This window comes from Camelina sativa, chromosome 18 (genome assembly GCF_000633955.1).
Source record: "Camelina sativa cultivar DH55 chromosome 18, Cs, whole genome shotgun sequence".
Lineage (NCBI taxonomy): Eukaryota > Viridiplantae > Streptophyta > Magnoliopsida > Brassicales > Brassicaceae > Camelina > Camelina sativa.
This window is the reverse complement of record NC_025702.1, coordinates 11,561,413-11,582,337: the sequence shown is the minus strand read 5'-3', so window position 1 is coordinate 11,582,337 and position 20,925 is coordinate 11,561,413. Positions and strand designations below refer to the sequence as shown.

Below are 20,925 nucleotides of genomic sequence, written 5' to 3'. Positions count from 1 at the left end.
TCTTCTGAATGACATATAGAAAACTAAATAAAAACAAACCGAGAAACGAGAACCACAGTCCCAACACACAGGCAAAGGAAAAAGACTTTTTACTTAATTGGAAAGATAAGTTTCCAAGTAAATCTATGACTTGGTGGGCAAGGAGATTCGTCTTTATTAATGGAGGCATTATTGGCATTAGGGTTTCGTATCATCTGTCTTCCTCACCAACCAAGAACACTATGAGATCTCTGTTTCTCAGCCGGCTTTGCCTTAGGAAGAAGCCTTTTGCGCTCGATGTTGTAAGCTATTCTTAGTCTTGACTCTGTAAATTAATTTGTCTGTGCTTCTTCTTCTTCTCATGATAATGTCTGATCTTCAGAGAAACCTAGGTAGCGTTAGGTTATTGTCGGAAACCCCTCTCTGTCACATCGTCGGGGCTAGACATTGTGGATCTAATTCGAGAGATGGGGATGTAGGTAAGCTCGTGATTCGCAACTTGACTGCTTCTGCGAAGACTTTGGAAAAGACAGTGCCTATGGATTTGATGAAAGAAACGGGTACCATAGGAGCATCTCAGGGTTGGGTAGCTACTTTGAAAGACGGCGTAGTGTGCCTCCAAGATGACCTAAACCCGAGTGCTTCAGATTCAGACCCGAAGCGGATCACACTGCCTCCACTCGTAACTCTGCCTCATTGCCAAACCCAGTTGGTAACCAACGTGGCCATGTCATCCTCTTCTCCCGAGGACAACGACTGCATCGTGGCCGTCAAGTTCCAAGGACCTCAGCTCAGCTTATGTAGGCCTGCTCTCAAAGACAAGTCCGAGTGGGTCAACATAAGAATTGAAGACCCAAGCTTGGTCTCCTCCCAAGTCACGTACTCAAAGAGAGACAAGATGTTCTCCATTCCGGGTTCTGGAGGCACACACACGAGATCTTGGGATCTTGAAAAACACATACTGCGCGAATTTGATAATCTACCCTCTTTCGAGTTTGTGCAGTCAAAGTGGGAGCGGTTGCTTCCAGCTTGCAGGAGCCACCACTTGGTAGAATCTCCCTCAGGTCACACTTTTTTGGTCAAGTGGTACACAAGATGCTACGACACCGGGATGAGGCACACGGAGCATTTTTCGGTGTTCAAGATAATTGGGAACGACGACGTCGCTCATGCAACTGCAGACATTGGAGATCTCTGTATATTTCTCTCCCACAAAGGTGAACCTTTTTGTCTCCAGGCTAGCTTGTATGGCTTATCCCCAAACTTCATCTATTACTTGGGCAGCCATGACTACGGGAAATACAGTCTCCGTTATAATGAAAAGGTTGCTGTTGGATTTGCCAAATTCCCAGCCCCTTACTTCATTCCACCTCAATCCTGAGAATAAACCACTTAATTTTCTCTATATATATGAAACATGTTGGATGTCATTGTTCTATACATATATTTCATCTTTGTATTAATTAGTTATAATGCAAGTTGCATCGCTACAAAATCCATCTAACTTATTTTCTACAAGTTAGTTATACACTATTAGTATCTCTTACAGCTGCGTGTAGTAAAAACAGCTCAAATATGACTCAAAACAAGCCATGGATACAGCTTACTAGACAGCACATGGATATAAATAATCGTTTAAGTGTAAAGGAAAAAAAATGCTTCTGCAACGAACATATCTCAAAACTCAAAAAGATGCAGCAAAAAAACATAATATGGCAGCTACTTATCTTCCAGAAGCTATTGTTCTTCCCTGACCATAATGGTCAACACTCTCAGTGACTTCTGTGAGAAGGTCAGCAGTTTCAAGTACCTGAAAAGCCCAACATTGAAGGTATTATTTCTATGGACAATAGACGGATCTAATGAAATACGACTAAAGTACAGAAGCAAAATATACCATGTGCAGCCATTTTAGAAGAATCAACATTATGACCACGGGCGCTCTTGTGATAAACCGTCCATATTCCTTTGCAGCCTGGAAGTTCAACCTACCCAACAAGAACATGCGGAATAGAGTGCTTAAGGATTGAAGAGACTAGGTCACATACAGTTATATTTTGCATAAAACATTTCCACGGCTAGTATAATATAAGAACTTCTAAACAAATGGCTCACCAATTCATAGTTACTTTGTTTGGAAACCCCAGTGACGTTTGCATCAGCATTAATTTACTGCAAATGAAAACGATTTCTGAAAAGCCAACATGAGAAACTTCAAGGAAAGGAGGACATAAACTATCTAACTCTTATTGGTATAATAATAGGTGCTGCCCAAAGGAAAACTCTTTCTTCGGAAATTAAAATAATTCAGTCATTTTCAATGCAACATGAACTTTTTTAGATTGAATGTTTGCTACTGAAAACACACACAGACAGAGAGATAGATAATGTTCTGCAAAAGAGCCCCTATTCAAATAGCATCTAAATGATAGACAAGAACTGACTTCACTGAAATATTTCAAACAATATGAACCTCTACAAAACTACAAAACTTTGAGCCAAACAACGGAAGCTCCTTATTTCCAATTGTATCTTGAAAAGCATCAGAAGATATCCGCAAACAATTTGCTTGATGACCCTCACCTTCAATGTCTTCATCCTGCATAAATTAAGGGAATTTTCAGGTTTTAAATAATCATTAGATACTATATTGCACCAGTAATGATGCTGCAGGCCCAGATGTACAGTAAAATTGCACCAGTAAACTGTCTCCCAACCGGCTACCTAAAAGGAAAAGGGAATTTCCAACACTAGTAATGCCCTGCAAGAAATTTGGTATATCATCTTAGGGGATTCTCCAGCCGAACTGAGTCCACAATTGAAGAACAAATATGCTGAAATGATATATTGACTAACCGAAGAAAGTACACAGGCTTCTGACTTGGAAAGATCAAGTCTCTGGACAGCACTTCAAGATATAAAGTAGCCACATCGTTTGACATCCAGGTTCCATGGGCAAGCACCGAGTTCCATTAAAAGTTGAATCTAAGCTACAGGATTCTAAAAACTAAGATTGAGGTAACAAGATCATATCCATAAGAAAGCAAGTACAAAGGCTATTCACTTCAAGGAAGAAAGCAGCAGTCAGTTTCACAAGCGAGATTGCAACGTGCCTAGCTCTAATCCTACAATTCAGGTCCCGATGCAATCAGGCAATCAAATGCGATTCAGAGCTGAACATTTAAAGCACAACACTCCAATACCTAATCACTTGGAAATCAAAGTCCAAGATTGGACTAATTTAGGTCTACAAACACGCACATGTTGTAATTAGTGGGCACACACGAGCTCGGGAGAAACACCAGAGACTCCTACCATTACACCACCGCGCTTAGCAAGCTTCGGAATCGGAGACCAGGCCACTCGGCCTCAAGGTCATCGCCGGAGACAGTCGTCAATCTATCTTATTTACCGTTGAATTGAATCTATCAAAATTGGTTCACAATCAAATTTAACAACTTGTCTTTTTTTTTTTAGCCGGTTTATATCGGTTCAATTTCATTAAAGGTTAACCGCTACAATTGTTGGTTCAATACAATACGAAATTAGAGAAGATTTAGCTTTAACTCATCAAGCACGTCCCTTCGAAAGCTAGGGCCTAGGGTAAGGTAAGTTCTACTTCTATCTATCAAAATTGGTTCAACAATAAAATTGAACCGATATCAAATTGTTTATTTTTTTAGCCGGTTTATATCGGTTCCATTTTTCTAAAAGTTTTCCATTTGGATTTTCTTACAAAAACGAGTGTGTATATCTTTTATTTGAGTTCTGTTAAACTTTCCATATTGGATTATGTTTCACTTTGTTTTATTTGTTCTCGTCATTATAAGAATCAAATTTGATTAAGGTTTTCTTTTTATTTTAACTTCTACCATAGTCTTTTGATTTTTAAAATTTATGATATTATTTTAAAATAAAATTTCATTACAAAACATCAATAGAACATAAATGATTCATGCATATCGATTTAAACATCAAAGTTAATAAAACTTACAAAAAATATTAAAAATAACAACAAATAAACTATTAAATTAAGATTTTTATTATTTGTGGATTTAATTTATTATACTAAAATATAGCTAATTAGATAGTGACATGTGTCACTATGTGATGAGCTTTTATGGGTTTCTCAAGATTTCCCATATGAGAAACTTGAGAATCGATTTTCTTATTTCTTTTTGGTTAAAATGTTATTATTTTTTTTTTTTTTTCTAATTGTGAGAAAATTCTCCAAGAAACTATCAATGCACATGGTCGAGCACTTAACTTTAGGATGGACAAAATATTCATTAGATTCGCTTCGATCCGTTATTCAATTCGTTTCAAAAACTCGAATATTCGTAATTTTGTGAAGCAAATAAAATACTAAAAACTAGTATTCAACAAAAATTATATGTCTATAAATAATTACATAAATAAATTATAATTTTACTGTTTTTATATGTGTTTATATATTTCTAATCATCAAATTAATTATTTGAACTACTAATTTTAACAAGTAGTAGATAATTACATATATATATATATATATTTATACGCTTTTTTGTTTTCCATATCTGATTATATGAAAAATGGATGGATATGTACTTTTTATTTATTTATTCGTATAAAGTTAGTTTTTACAAATCACAACTGAAATGCAATACTTTTACATTTCTTATGAAGTTTTGCAGGAAAAGACAATGATGAATCCCACAAAAAAACATGAATGACAAAAAATTAATTGGTCTACCTAAAGGCTAAAACGCAGAAATATCTTATATACCAAAAATAATAATAATTAACTTAAATGTTTTTTTTTTGTGGTCAAAACACTTGTATTTCATTATTCAAAAGAGCGAAGGTTCAAACAAGCATTGCTTAAGTTACAAGTTAAAAGAGCATTTCCCAATGCCAAAAAACAAAAGTACAAAGTAAAGAGTAAAGATAGGATTAATCGGCTATGGGTTCTTGAGAGAGCCAAATTCTTGAGAAAACTTGGTAAATGTGAGGTCAAGATTGTCGACAGGTTCTTCCATGAACAAATCAATGCATGAGGAAATAGCCACTGTCATGAGACTAGTTGGTGTTAGGAAAGGGGTCATAGCTGCACTTCTCACCGGTTTGAGAAGGTCTACAAAAAGTAGTAGCTTGACAATGTTTCGAGCAAGGTTTAATGTGCTATGAAGCTTGGAGATATTTGCTATCTTCGCTGCTGGGTAAAAACTGATCTTGGACAGACCAAAAATGAAGCCAAAGAACGGACAGCTTGACATCGGGAACCATAAGCCATAAATCTTCCAGCAGTAGGGTTCACAAAACAAAACCAAACAAGATACTAAAACCATAATTCTCAAGGAATTAACGCAAAGCCATGGCAACAATGATGAATTACTTCTCAAATGGATTCCATAGAGTACGTAATCTTGATCACATCATTGGCTATAATATGACTTCAGCAAATGGAACAAAGGATCAAATCTAGGCTTACTTGGATTTAGAGTTGAAGCACCAATTAATTGAACGTTGTCCCCGCAGATGGTTGAGTGACCATGACGAAGCTCTGTGATCACGGGGCTCGAATGCAGGGTAATGAGGAAGTGCCAGTAACCGTCGTTCCGTAGATCCGAGGTCATAATGACTTCCTTCCTCATTCCCATGGAGTGGCTATAAACTAGAAACGGGAATCCCAAAAGCTGTGAGCTTTGATGTGAAGAGTTCGTCGAAGGATGTTTTCTAGCCAGGGTTTTCAATTGATAGTGGCTGAACCAAATCAAGGATGTCGCTAGAGGTTGCAGAAGGTGTCGTACACTCTGAAACACAATAACGATGAGGCCTTGATAATAATAGGTTTACCAAAAGTTTAAAGATGTTGGACCTGGATTTAAAGGTTATGGGCTTTGCTTTTGAAAAGCTTAGCGGGCCGACATATAATACAAGGCCCACCAGAAGAAACCATAATTTTTTGGTGGTTGACCAGGTTAGAGTGATTGTGCGGCGGCGGCTATCCGAAGATGGTGAAGCTAGTTGCAGATAATCGAACATCTCCGGAGGACAAGGCTTCAGGAGGAACCAAACATAGGTGCGGTAATAGGCTGAGACGGGAAACCACATGGACAAATCTTCTTTGGAGAGATGGACTGCTGGTCTGAGAAATGAGGCGTCGTGTGCCGTCGACGTCTCCACCATGAGAGTTGCGGCTACGTGTCCAGAAAGGAGCTCGCCGACAAAACTTGGTGCCCAACCAGAAGCTTTCCCAGGTGTGAGCAAACAGTCAGATCAAAAAATATGCATTGCGTCTGTCTGTGGATCCGATAGCCTGGATGATGTATGCAGAGAGAGAGAGGAAAGCGGTTCACCGGAAAGTGCCATTGCTCTATGTCTCTGTCAAAATTTTGTGCGTCGGGATCTGAAGGGTTCAAAAGGGTTCATAACCAAATTGAAAAAGGGGAAAAATTAAAAACAGGAAAGCACAAAGAAGAGCAAAAGTGAGTGTAGAGAGGACAATCCCGATGCCGACAAGCTAAATCTACGCCGGCGTCAGAGGGAGGTGCGCAGATGGGGCCTCGATGTTAGTGCCCAAGAGAAAAGAAAGGTTTTAGTCGTTTTTGGAGATTTTTTTAAATAGGAAAGATAGAGAATATCTCTTAACTTAAATGTTAAATAGGAAAGATAGAGAAATCTCTTATTAATTGCAAAAAAACAAAAAAATTGAATAGGAAAATTAACAAGGTTTCGGCTTCCTTTGCTTCTTACGTATTGTCTTCACCGCATTTGGAAACCTGCAACTTTTATGTGAACCGATCTTGACCTCCAGAGATGAGGATGGCTGCTTTAATTGCTTCAATTCGTTCAACCATCTATAAGTCTTAGCAGAGTTCTTCTTCTTCATCCTCTCTTTCTCTTTTTCTAACAATCATAAGACAAAATGTCAGGAAAAAACAATATTTTCGGTGTCGTTGTAGAAGCCATCCATTATGAGCTACTCTCGTGGACTCCCAAGCCTAGTTTCACTTTCAACCATTTTTGGTCTGCTTTATCAAGAGAGTGAGTTAAACAAGCTGTTCCGGAGAAAAAGAAGGAGAAGAATCACTCTCAAAAGCTTGCCTCTAGCAACTCTGACCACTCCCGTTCGCTCTCTGGGATCTCCTCTGATATCTGCATTCTCTGCACACTTCGAAGTAATGAAGCTATGAGTAGCTCGAGAATCAAACATAACTTGGGGCTCAAACCACCCCACCAACAAGGTCCCTACACAAACCTCATGTGTTAAGAACCTAATATTTTATCACAGGCAACATAATATCTGAACTTACTAAGAATTCACACAAAGTACCAGAAATTATACCCGACACTCTTTCAACCATTCTCTGCAGTCGTGTAAACCCATGGCGCCTGCTCAATCTGTGCCACATGCTACCCACCCGGCCACACCTGCTGCAATGCTGCCATTGCTATCGACTGCAAGGGCCTGATGTGCCGTTGGAGCACTCCTCTTGGGACAACTAGCAACCTTGTGATCCTTCCTCCCACAACTGAAGCAACTCGACCTCTACATAGCCTCCCACCTCCTCTTGGTTCCCTGCACAGGCTAGCCGCTCTTGCTAGGTACCTCCATGATGCTCAACCTTCTTAGCCTGAACTGTTGGACCAACCGCCACTGACTCTGCCCGGATGTCCTCCTCGATCTTTGTCGCAGTCTCAACCAGCTCTATACGCATAGCATTACTCCACCTTCTACAGTGAACCCTCAGATCGTCAAAAATCTCCTTATGTGAGCCTCCTCAGACTCCATATCCCGACACCCATACCTCAGAAGTCGACTGAACTCCAAGTCAAGCTCCCGCACTGACAAGTCCCCTGAGCTAACTGAAGGAACTGCACCTCAACCTATCTAATGCTTCTCTGGGAAAATACTTGCGGTTGAACTCCAAGACGAAGTCAGCCCTAGACATCTCCCTATGCACTCTCCTAGCAGCCATAGAATTCCACCATAACTGAACATCCCCAGTAAAGTTGTGAACCGCTATATCAACCCAAAACTCCTCAGAACATCTTAGAGATTGGTAGTTACGTTCCACTCTCGTCCTCCATGCATCAGCAACAGTAGGATCAGTACCTCCCAAAAACCGCTCGGTACCAATATGGTTCATCTCTCTCTCAGCATGCTGACATAACAATAATAAACCCTTGCATCCGCAGCCACATGCTGCTACACCCCCGCCGCCACCGGCGGCACTACCGGTGCCTGAGCCGGTACCACTCCCAGTAACTGCTCCAAAAATTGTGTCAACAATCCCGCAAGATCGACACCAGGGACTCCACCCGCTGTGACTACCACACCTGGAAAGCTAGCATCACCGACCACTGAATCATCAATACCGCCCCGTCCGACCACACTCATGGAATCCCCCTGGACGCCCTGCGGCTCGCCAACACCCTCAGCTGTCACGCTCGGGTCTGCAGTCTCACTAACCGTTGGGACTCTGCCCCTACCACGACCACGGCCACGTCCGCGTCCTTGACCACGACCAGCAACAACACCCTCTCTAACCAATTGCACTACCATGAACAGAAGCCTAAGCACGCAATTAAACATCACACAAAAACATAAACTCACCGTGGAATCACACTGTAGGCTCGAAGAGGATGTTCTAGGACTCCATGCCACACAAAATTTACTAACTCACATAATCAAGGAAGACATGCAATCCCAAACATGTACAGCACAAAGCCTAGTGAACCCAAACCTAGAACCGTAAGGGCTTTGATACCAAACTGAAACGATCCGACCCGTTTTAAAAAAAAAACAAAAAATAAATAATAATAATAATAATAAATAAATACTCTACAGCTAGTGGTCTCATACCAACTAGCCACCTAACCACAAACACACAACAGCCGATAACATAAACGATAACATTAAACCAATCATTATCCAATAATTAAATAACCAATAACCAAAGCATAACAATTCCAATAACCAAACATCAGGAAACATAGAACCAGCAACCTAACAATGTTCTAATGACCCAAATCTAGCAACTTAGCAATGCCAAACAACAACCTATCGAGTCCCTAGAACACCCTCCTCTTCATTGCCTTGATTCCACGATCACACTTTGCCTTTACCTGCACCACAAACACAAATTGAGATGCATGAGTATTTAATAAACACTCAATGAGGCAATCCTCCATCTATTGGGCTATACACACAAGCAACTATAATACCAATGTTCCAAACAATCAACAAACAGAGCATACAAACCAGGAAAACAAACATCATCTCGCTGGAAGGGAGGTGTCGACTGACACCAGCCAAGTGTCGACCGACACTGGCTCTTGGTGTCGATCGACACTACCCCACAGTGTCGATCGATGCTGCTTCACTGGTGTCAATCGACACTACCTCTACAACCGCGATCCGCACGAAGCCGAGAGTCAAATCTCGCTTCCAAACTCCACCAAATCGCCCAATACTCAAAACTCAATCCATATACGTCCGTAGGAACCTGTGGCAATCAATCCCAGAAAGAAAAACACACAAAAACAGCAACAAACAAGCAAAAACAAGGAATCACAGGCTTAGATCAGTCATGGTCATGCACTCACCTCTTTGCAGGAAGTTTCTGACCAACAATGACGAATCCAACCTCCCTAGCACGCTTCTACAACCTCTCTAACCCTGGATCTTCACTCCCACAGAAATATCTCACCAAAAACGCCTTCAAATCTCACAAACTCTCACCCAAAACCTTAAGAACTGTTTTCTTTCCTTTTCTCTCTGTTAAGCGGCCAAAACAACAAAACTGCACGACCTAGGTCGACTTGCCACTTAAATAATCTGGTTTTATGGTTTTTCTTAAACCAAACTGACCAAAATCGACAATTAAATCAATCTGGCCAAACCAGCAAATGTTGGTGTCGACCGACACCCCCTTGGTTTCGATCGACACCCATCCCCAAAATAGATATTTTGGTTCGCGGATGTTACAGTAGGGGTGGTGGTAGAGGGTGATGGTGTTTGTGGTGGTAGGGGTAAAATATGTAATTAATATATAAAATATTGAGTATATAAAAATTATATGGTTAGTATGGTTAGTTGATGAATTATAATTTTTTTTTTGAGTTATACACTACAGTTCCTCTAGTTTTAACTATGCAATATTTTTTATTAAGTAAGTTACAAACATTCGAATATTTATATAAAAATTTGTTGTAGAAAATAAAGTTGCAAAAGTGTTACTTAAAATGTTGCAAAATATAGTTACATATTCACTAATGTTTAATTTTTTTTATAATATTGTAAGAAAATTTATTTTTATCGTAAAAAGTTTGCAAAATGGTGACGATAATTTGCTACAAAAAAATATGTTGTCACTTAGCAATGAATTTCTAATAAAATTGTGATGTATATCTATCATTGCAAAAAAATTGCAAATTTTTTAACGAAAATGGAAGTTGCCAAAATTTTGTTACAAAAACACTATTTTCTTGTAGTGTGAAGCAGTAGCATTTCGAGCAGCCTCTGGGGTAGTAGTATCTGGGGTAGTAGCATATGGAGCAGCATTTAAAGTGGTAGCTTCTGGAGTGCTCTTCCCCTTTCTCCATTTTCCTTTCTTCTCTTGCTTCTGCTATCTCTTCAAGTCGTTATGTTTCTGCTCATTCTCCCTCATCACTTTCTCAATGAGCTCATCCTCCTTTTTCTTCAGCTATTTCATAACCACCTTCTCCATAACTCCCTCTTTCTCATCCTCATTCTTTATTTCCTTCTCTTTTTTTTTCTCCAACACCAATTTGTTCAACTCCTCTTGTCTATGTTATTGCTTTCTTAAATTAATTAGATTATATATTGAATTTGATATACTATAATTATAAAATAAGGTAATAACTCATTAACTGAAACAATAATAAAAATATTATGGGAGACCACTTGTGCATATTTTGTTCAACTATGCATATGGTAGCATTTTGTATAAAAATAGTGACTCAGCACTATAAGAAGTAAAAGCTGATATAAAAGAGGATATGTTAATACTTGTGTTATAACAACATATATGGATGCTCAAAACAATCATAAAATTAGATATTTTGGTGTCGAGCTATCTTAAAAGCATTCACTATTGTCGAGCATTTAAGTGTCCATGGTATTCCCATGAATATTTGTTATCACTTATTTGGAGTTGCAATTGAACTATTTGCCATGTTTTACTCAGTTTCATTGTTGCAAAACATTTTTTTTTGCTTTGATTACATTCCTTGGCCACAAAATAGTTTATCTCCTTCATTTTTCTGAAATATATGTATTTTTGTTGAATGTTACATAGATTATGCTCTCTGATATGCTCAAATTTATCCTATAGCTACTCTCTCAAATATATCAATTGTAGTACTTATGGGTCGAATTCGATAAGGACTATGGATTACAGAATAGATTATTTAGTGTCAAAATTAACCTAAAAAAATAAATTGTTTTGAAATAAAATGCAAGAAAATAAATTAAGAAAAAAGTGTATTCAATAGAATCAAATTTAAATAATACAACTAATTTTAAAATTTAGAACCTAAAATACAGAAATAAAACGACGAATGTCATTATAAAAAATAAATTATATCTCAAAGTGTATTACGAAAAGATAGTTAAGATTTAAAAATTAAATACTACAACTACAAGTACCAGTTGATAGCAGATTGAGGACAAATACTCCAAATGAAGAAGAGTATTTGCTTTCACCTAAACTCCAAGAAATACGAAACGATGTCGGATGTTCTCAACGGTCGACTGTTGCAGAGGACACCTCTCTGTCTAAAGGAAAAGTGCCAGCTTCACTCCAAGACAAAACAAATGGAACGAAGGAGGAAGCTGCGTTCATTGCACATAGAGCCAAGATCAAAGAAGGAAAGAAAGTAGCCGCGTGTCAAGATCACAAGGCCAAAGCAATCATAAAGTAGTCAACCTGCAAACCGATTATGAAGTTATCAAACCAATTTGCAGCCCTCGATTCTGTGTGTGTAAGCTGATGGTGACATCTGTCAGGAGACACTAGGTTTAAGGTTATTGTATAAATAAGCCATTGAAGGCATTGTAAAGCTTTGAGCTGAAATAATACAAAGTTCCATTTTCTACAAAGTTCTCTTCTTACTTTCATGGTATCAGAGTTATGGCTATGGCGAATCGTTCAACGGTAACCTATACCGTTCCCACTCTAAACATCTCCAACTGCGTCACTGTCACTCTCACCAGTCAGAACAATGTTCTGTGGAAGAATCAGTTCGAGACCTTTCTAACTGGTCAAGGTCTACTCGGGTTCATCAACGGATCCATCCCAGTTCCTCAAGCTACCGTCAGCGTTCCTGGAATCAACGGCACCACAACAGAGAGGCCAAATCCGGAGTACCAGAACGAGTATCAGAACTGGATCCGTACAGATTCCATTGTCAGATCTTGGGGTCTTGGTTCCTTTGCTGAAGACATCCTTAGCGTGGTTCTCAACTGCTCTACATTTGCTGAGGTATGGACCACTCTGGCTAATCATTTCAACAGAGTCTCTTCCTCTAGGTTGTTTGAACTTCAGAGAAAGTTACAGACCATAGAAAAGAAGGATAGGAATATGGTGGTTTACCTTAGAGAACTTAAGAGTGTTTGTGACCAGTTAGCCTCTATTGGTAGCCCAGTTACTGAGAAAATGAAGATCTTTTCTGCTTTAAACGAACTAGGGCGTGAGTATGAACCGATTAAAACCACCATTGAGAATGCGGTTAACTCTGTTCCTGGTCTAACCTTGGAGGACGTGATTCCAAAGCTTACAGGCTACGATGATCGTCTCCAAGCTTACCTAGTTGAGAACTCAGTCACTCCGCATCTTGCTTTCACAGTCTCTCAATCAAATGGTTCTGGTTATTATCAGTCCAACAACAATGGTAGAGGCAGAGGAAATACACGATCTGGTCGAGGAGGAAAGAACTCGTTCTCAACAAGAGGCAGAGGATTTCACCAACAGCTCTCAAGTACTTCCGACTCTCAGATCGTTACGTGTCAGATTTGTGGCAAGAATGGACATCTTGCTCTCCGCTGCTGGCACAGGTTCAACAACAGCTACCAGCATGAAGATGCTCCAGTTGCATTAGCTGCAATGCGAAACACAGAAGTCACAGATCAACATGGACACGAGTGGCTACCAGATTCAGGCTCCTCTGCACACGTCACCAACTCTACTCAGGTCCTGCAATACTCACAACCATACAATGGTTCAGAAGCGGTAATGGTAGTTGATGGCAGCTTCCTCCCTATTACTCACACAGGTTCCACTAGCATAGCCTCAACATCAGGTAATTTGCCTCTAAAGGATGTGCTTGTATGCCCTGATATTGCTAGATCATTATTATCTGTTTCAAAATTAACTCATGACTATCCATGCGCTTTTGAGTTTGATGATGATGGTGTTCGTATAAATGAAAAGGCAACCAGGAATCTGTTGGTAATGGGAAGAATCAGTAAAGGCATGTACAGTTTGGAGGAACCTAATCATCAAGTCTTCTACTCTGCACATCAACATCTTGCAAGTGATGAAGTGTGGCACATACGACTTGGTCATCCTCATACGCAAGTCCTCCAACAGTTGGCCAATAACAAGTTTATCTCCTTCAATAAAGTCACCAAGTCAGTGTGTGAAGCTTGTCAGCTAGGTAAAAGCTCAAGACTTCCTTTCTCTCCTTCTAGTTTTGTTGCTTCTAAACCTCTTGAGAGGATTCACTGAGATTTATGGGGTCCCTCTCCAATAACTTCTGTTCAAGGGTTCAGATTTTATGTAGTCTTTGTAGACAATTTCTCAAGATACAGTTGGTTATATCCACTGAAAATAAAGTCAGATTTCTTTGCAATCTTCACTATGTTTCAGAAAATGGTTGAGAATCAGTTTGATAGCAAATTCAAGACACAGTGTGATGGGGGTGGAGAATTCATTAGCACACAATTTTTACAACACCTAAAAAATTGTAGAATACAACAGCTTCTCTCCTGCCCTCACACTCCACAACAAAACGGTTTGGCAGAGAGAAAGCACAGACACATCACTAAGCTTGGTCTCTCCATGTTGTTTCAAAGTCGAGTTCCATCTAAATGTTGGGTTGAAGCCTTCTTCACTGCAAGCTTTCTCATCAATCTGCTTCCTGCATCTCACTCTGCAGACACGATCTCACCATTTGAAAAACTTCATGGCAAAGCTCCTACTTACATTTCTCTCCGCGTTTTTGGTTGTGCCTGTTTCCCCACACTGCAAGACTATGCTACAAACAAACTCGATCCCAAGTCTCTTCAGTGTGTGTTCCTCGGTTACAATGAAAAATACAAAGGGTATCGTTGCTTATACCCTCCAACCGGTCGAGTGTACATTAGCAGGCATGTTGTGTTTGATGAAACAGCTTTCCCCTTTGCAACAATTTACAAACATATGCATCCTCAACCTGTTACTGCTCTTTCCTCCGCGTGGTATAAGGCTTTGGAGTCAACATCAGAAGCTCCAACCCAGTCTGCAATTCCTCAAGATTCTTTGACTGTTCGACCTGCAGCTTCTCAGTCCACACCTCCCGATGAGTCTATAACAGTTTTTGAGATTGGTGAGTGTTCTGAGCGTACGACAGGCTTTGACCCTAAATCTATTGACGACAACGCTCACCAACCTCAAAACGTTATGTCTCCACTTCAAGATGACTCTGATGATGACACTGACAATGCTGCAACAGTCGTAACTAATGACCATCCCATGGTAACAAGAGGAAAAGAAGGCATTCGAAAACCAAACCCAAAATATGCTCTGTTATCTAACAAAGTCTCTTTTCCAGAGCCTAAAACAGTCATTGCTGCTCTCAAAGACCCAGGTTGGACTGGTGCAATGACAGGAAATGTCTAATTGCAAAGAGGCAAACACATGGTCTTTAACGCCACCAACTCTTGATATGCACATTTTAGGAAGTAAGTGGGTTTTTAGAACTAAACTCAATGCCGATGGTACACTAGATAAGCTTAAGGCACGTTTGGTCGCTAAGGGATATGACCAAGAAGAAGGAATCGACTACCTGGAAACATATAGCCCGGTTGTTCGAACTCCAATTGTCAGAATGATTCTACACATTGCAACAGTACGAAACTGGGAGCTTAAGCAGATGGACGTAAAGAATGCCTTTCTCCACGGTGATCTGCAAGAAACGGATTATATGAGACAACCTGCTGGATTTGTTGATAAAGATAAACCAGATCATATTTGTCTTCTTCATAAATCACTATATGGACTAAAATAGTCCCCACGAGCATGGTTTGATAAGTTCAGCAATTTCTTGTTGGAATTTGGTTTCAAATGCAGTATGCAAGACCCCTCCCTCTTTGTTTATGATCGAAATGGTGACAATATCCTTCTTCTTCTCTACGTGGATGACATGGTGATCACTGGTAATAACTCTGGAGCCCTCAACTACCTGCTTGATGAACTAAACAAACAGTTTCGTATGAAAGATCTCGGCCAGGCGCATTATTTTCTTGGCATTCAGATACAAACACTTCAGGCTGGTATCTTCATGTCTCAACAGAAATATGCAGAAGACTTACTCATTACTGCAGCCATGGAACATTGTTCACCTATGCCAACACCACTCCCTCTGCAGCTCGACAAAGTTCAGGATCAACAAAAGGAATTCTCTGACCCCACCTACTTTCGAAGCCTAGCAGGAAAACTTCAATACCTGACATTGACAAGACCAGATATTCAATTTTCTGTGAATTATGTCTGTCAGAAGATGCACAAGCCATCAGTTGCAGATTTCCAAAATCTGAAGAGGGTCCTGAGGTATGTAGAAGGCACTATCACAATGGGAATTACCTTCTGGTGTAACACAAATTTTGATCTTAAGGCATACAGTGATAGCGACTATGCCAACTGCAAAGAGGGAAGACGTTATGTGGGAGGCTACTGCACCTACCTTGGACGTAATCTCATCTCCTGGTCATCTCGAAAGCAACCAACCGTTTCTAAGAGCTCAATTGAGGCAGAGTACATGTCTCTGTCCGAAACAGCCTCTGAGATCAAGTGGATCAGCTCGGTACTACGGGAGCTTAATGTTCCTCTACCACAAACTCCGGAGCTGTACTGTGACAATCTGTCAGCAGTGTACTTAACAGCAAACCCTGCTTATCATAAACGCACAAAACACTTTGACATTGATTACCACTATGTCAGAGAACGTGTGGCACTGAAGACTTTGGTTGTCACTCACATCCCAGGTGAGCAACAGATAGCGGACATATTCACCAAATCTCTTCCGATTGGTACCTTTGAGTTTCTCAGGAGAAAACTTGGCGTAGGACTACCTCCCACACCAAGTTTAAGGGGGGCTGATAGCAGATTGAGGACATAGACTCCAAATGAAGCAGAGTATTTGCTTTCACCTAAACTCCAAGAAATACAAAATGATGTCGGATGTTCTCAACGGTCGACTGCTACAGAGGACACCTCTCTGTCTAAAGGAAAAGTGTCATCTTCACTCCAAGACAAAACAAACGGAACGAAGGAGGAAGCTGCGTTCATTGCACATAGAGCCAAGATCAAAGAAGGAAAGAAAGTAGCCGCGTGTCAAGATCACAAGGCCAAAGCAATCATAAAGTAGTCAAACTGCAAACCGATTATGAAGTTATCAAACCAATTTGCAGCCCTCGATTCTGTGTGTGTAAGCTGATGGTGACATCTCTCAGGAGATACTAGGTTTAAGGTTATTGTATAAATAAGCCATTGAAGGCATTGTAAAGCTTTGAGCTGAAATAATACAAAGTTCCATTTTCTACAAAGTTCTCTTCTTACTTTCACTAGTTTGATAATGAAACTTCCCCATGTTAGGCTTTTACAACAAAGCTACTTTCTTCTTAGGTTCAAGAATAGGAGGGTTGATGTCTATCCCCATGTTAGTTGCAGTTCCTGCAATGGTTCTCATAGCTGATACAATGGTTGTGCAATTCATCTCAGGCAGCTTTCTCATAGCTGATACATTGTACTCCTTGCAGAAACCCTTAGCCATATCTTTTTCTAGATTGTCTCCCCTTGAAGCAAACGCCGAAATAATTTGTTGCCCCAAAGTTGCTTTTCCGGCCCACACATTCATTTTTACAATTCCAATCACTACGAAAATATATACACGCATCTCTCTAATTCAGTAACGCTTAGAATTAAGGGTTTAGACTTTAGAGGAAATCGTTAGTGAAAAGATATATTTTACCTTTTTTGGTTTTGCTTCTGGATCTGAGGGAAGCCATGGGGAGAAGGGTGAGAAATCTCGGGGTTGAGGAGAGAAGTGGGGACTGTTTCTTTCCTAGAAACTGAACGGAAACATTTGTTTTGATGGTTAAGTCAGCCGAAAGATAACGTGAGAGCTTAGAGTTAGGATACATAGAAGATGAAGTGCAACCGCAAAGGATTGCTAGAGAAGAACACGCCATTAATTGATTCAGAGTGAAGCACAAGTTAGCTAGGGTTAGTACGTACGTAGAGTATATACGAGTTCTTGTAATAGTTAGTACCTTTTTTCTTGTAATAATAAGTAACTTTTCTAAAATCATTTACATAGAGAATATGGGAAAATTTGGACGATATAGAAGTTTGCCAGTTTTTAAAAATAGGAAAATTTGGATGATATTGCAGTTTTGCTTACTCAGCATTCGAAAACATTGATCTTACACGAAAAAAACGTTAAAGGTGCGACAATATATTAATGCCATCATCTACACTGGTCAAAACTAGACGTAGCTAGCTAATTAATTATTTTTTCTCTGGTGTTTATATGTTGTTTGTAAAATTGTAATTCAAATCTAATGGTAGTGCATGAGGTGTTTTTTTTTTGCTTATTAATTCATGTGATTGTGATATTTCAATCTTTACATGTTTCAAATTGATATTGTGTGTGTACGAGTGTAAAGGCACGAAAATTCAGTTATGAATTGTATAAGAAGTTGTGACTGTAATCTCTGTATGTTGTATAATTTTGGTTCGATATATATAATCATACCAAGCCTAAACCAAACACAAAATTTCTCAAGTTCATATACTGTATATATAAAACCAATTAGTTACATTACCTCTCTTATTCATCCAAGTAAGATTTTCTAACATTTTTAATCATATACTAAACCGATCTCTGTTGGATTTAAACTACACTGATCAATGAAGAAAATTGTTAAATTTTGGTTTGGTACGAATATCAGACCGAAATAATTGAAGTCAGACCGGTTCTCTTGTTAAATAAAAGGGTCGTCAGCTTTAGATTTTCGTTTGTGAGATCTCAACCGTTAATAAGGAATAAGAATATCTCAACGGTTAATATCTATCTATTCCTCTACTGAAAGTACGACGATGCACTAGATTCTAAACACCTTAAATCAGATTTTTTGAAATTCAAAAGTTCGAAAAAAAAAACAAAATATACCAAATAAAAATTAGAAGAGCTGGGTTTGGGGTAACGGACGAAATTCCCAATCTCACCATCATCACTCTCAATTCAATCTCTCTCTCTCTCATTTACCCAAAACCTTTGAACATCTTCGTAACGGCTCTATTTCTCTCTCTCTCTATCTCTACACATTGAAACACTTCTCGATCTAGGTTTCTAATTTTACTTCTCTCTATCTTCATTCCTTCAATCTACTCGCGAAAGTTTCAGTCACAGATTCGATCGATTATTAAACTTTCAAATTCAATCATCAGTTCTGGAAAATCTTCGAGAAATCTCCCGTTTCAGGCAAGTATCTTTGAGTTTCTTTCAGTTCAATTCAATTCGAAAAATTTGTTGATTCGCAATCAGTTAGGGTTTTCTCAATCAATTTGCTTCGAATTAGCTGCTAATTTCGATTAGGGTTTCTCGTTTTTTTTAAATCCGTTACAGGCTGAAGCATTTCGTAATGGCTACTATTCAAAAAGATCCGATTCTTCAAGTAGAGACAACTTGTGGATCTCTCTTATACGAACTCCAGGTTTTTCGGAGATTTCTGTGTCTCTCTTTTTTTTTTTTTTTAATAGATTTGTTCTTGACTCTTTCAAATTGTTTGTGTGGAGTCTTGATGAGAGAGATCTTGTTTTCCTGGATTAGATTATTTGGGATGAAGTTGGAGAAACAGAAACTGATAGAGATAAGATGTTGCTTGAGCTTGAACGTGAATGTTTAGAAGTTTATAGAAGAAAAGTTGATCAAGCGAATCGATGTAGAGCTCAGCTAAGGCAAGCAATTGCTGATGCTGAAGCAGAGCTAGCTACAATCTGTTCTGCTATGGGGGAACGTCCTGTTCATATTAGACAGGTGAGTCATTTCTTCTTGAGTGATATATGATAATGAATATTCATAGTCTATTATGGTTATGTTATCTTTTTCAACTTTTTAACCATTCTTTTTTTTTTTTTTTTTATGTGTCAGTCTGATCAAAGCGTTGGAAGCTTGAAGCAAGAGCTTGGTACGATTCTTCCTGAACTTGAAGAGATGCAAAAGAGGAAAATTGAAAGAAGGAACCAGTTCGTTGTTGTCCTGGAGGAAATAGATAGTATTGCTAATGATATTAAAGGTCAAGGAGAACTTGTTCTCTCTAAACCACTTATCGATGAGACTGACTTGTCTATGAGAAAGCTTGAAGAGTTACACTGCCAGCTGCAAGCACTTCAGAAGGAAAAGGTGAGATTTGATTTGAACTTGCATAGTTGGCTTCTTTGTGTTTCCTTTGGTTATTCCAACCATTAGATATGTATTGACTCTTTTTATGGTGTTGTTTCCCTCAGAGTGATCGTGTGGAGATGATTCGGAAGCACTTGTGTACTTTGTATTCACATTGTTCAGTACTTGGAATGGACTTCAATGAGGTTGTTGGCCAAGTGAATCCTACATTGAGTGATCCAGAAGGACCAAGAAGCTTAAGCGATCATACAATCGAGAAACTGGGGGCTGCAGTTCAAAAGCTGAGGGAGGTCAAGATACAGAGAATGCAGAGGGTAAATGATGATCTGCTTTGAGGAATAATGTATAATTTTCTTTCTTGTTGTTGCTTATAGTTGCCTATTTAATTTGATGAAGCTTCAAGATCTAGCAACAACCATGTTGGAGCTCTGGAATCTGATGGATACACCCACAGAAGAGCAGCAAGAGTATCAGCATATTACCTGCAATATAGCTGCATCAGAACATGAAATCACTGAAGCCAATAGTCTCTCTGAAGACTTCATTAAATACGTAAGCTGTGGATGTTTTTTTCATGGTTACATTGTTTTATAAACTCTACGCCCACAAGCTTATAACTTAATGAAGCTTTTTCATGTCCATGCTTGTAATCATAACATGAATTCCATTGCTATATACAGGTTGAGGCAGAAGTTGTTCGATTGGACGCTGTCAAAACAAGCAAAATGAAAGAACTTGTTTTGAAGAAAAGGTCAGAGTTGGAGGATATATGTAGGAAAACCCACTTGTTGCCAGTGTCAGACAGTGCTATAGATCAGACTATAGCGGCAATAGAATCTGGTATTGTGGATGCTACAATGGTACTGGAGCATCTTGAGCAACATATCTCTAAGATCAAAGAGGAAGCTTTAAGCCGAAAGGAGATACTAGAAAGGGTTGAGAAATGGTTATCTGCCTGCGATGAAGAAAGTTGGCTTGAAGAATACAACAGGGTTAGAGTCGGATCATTGAAACTTTTTTTTAAGCTTACAAAAGCTCGATACATATTCTGATATTTTTCACTCTACAGGATGATAACCGATACAATGCTGGACGAGGGGCTCATCTTACTCTCAAGCGTGCTGAGAAAGCTCGTAATCTTGTTAACAAGCTTCCAGGTAAGTTACTCATTGCTGTCAATGTATCTTACATGTTTATGCTCTGAATAGATTATGAAGGTAGTATCTTTTCTTATTTATTCATTCAGGAATGGTTGAAGCACTGGCCTCGAAG

The 20,925-nt window shown here is 39.2% G+C and overlaps 2 protein-coding genes across 2 annotated transcripts; one reads left to right on the top strand and one right to left on the bottom strand.

Annotated features, from left to right (window-relative positions):
- Nucleotides 16,846-17,437, bottom strand: LOC104761161 (50S ribosomal protein L11, chloroplastic-like). Its single transcript, XM_010484198.2, has 2 exons — nucleotides 17,218-17,437; nucleotides 16,846-17,120 (listed from the first exon to the last, which is right to left on the bottom strand). The coding sequence occupies exons 1-2, from the start codon at nucleotides 17,435-17,437 to the stop codon at nucleotides 16,846-16,848; spliced, it is 495 nt and encodes a 164-aa protein (XP_010482500.2).
- LOC104763380 (65-kDa microtubule-associated protein 3-like) lies at nucleotides 18,417-20,925 on the top strand (the record flags this gene model as incomplete). The annotated part of the gene is made up of 9 exons (XM_010486758.1): nucleotides 18,417-18,732; nucleotides 18,877-18,964; nucleotides 19,081-19,287; nucleotides 19,402-19,653; nucleotides 19,758-19,967; nucleotides 20,050-20,205; nucleotides 20,334-20,645; nucleotides 20,723-20,810; nucleotides 20,900-20,925. Coding segments are annotated over exons 2-9 (1,323 nt in total), but the record flags the coding sequence as incomplete, so codon positions are not given.

What these genes read in the sequence shown, in the direction of transcription:
- LOC104761161 (XM_010484198.2), bottom strand. Translation starts at nt 17,437, where the DNA reads ATGGCGTGTTCTTCTCTAGCAATCCTTTGCGGTTGCACTTCATCTTCT. An exon ending in CAGAAGCAAAACCAAAAAAG is followed by an intron (nt 17,121 to 17,217) that starts GTAAAATATATC and finishes ATATTTTCGTAG; the next exon opens with TGATTGGAATTGTAAAAATG.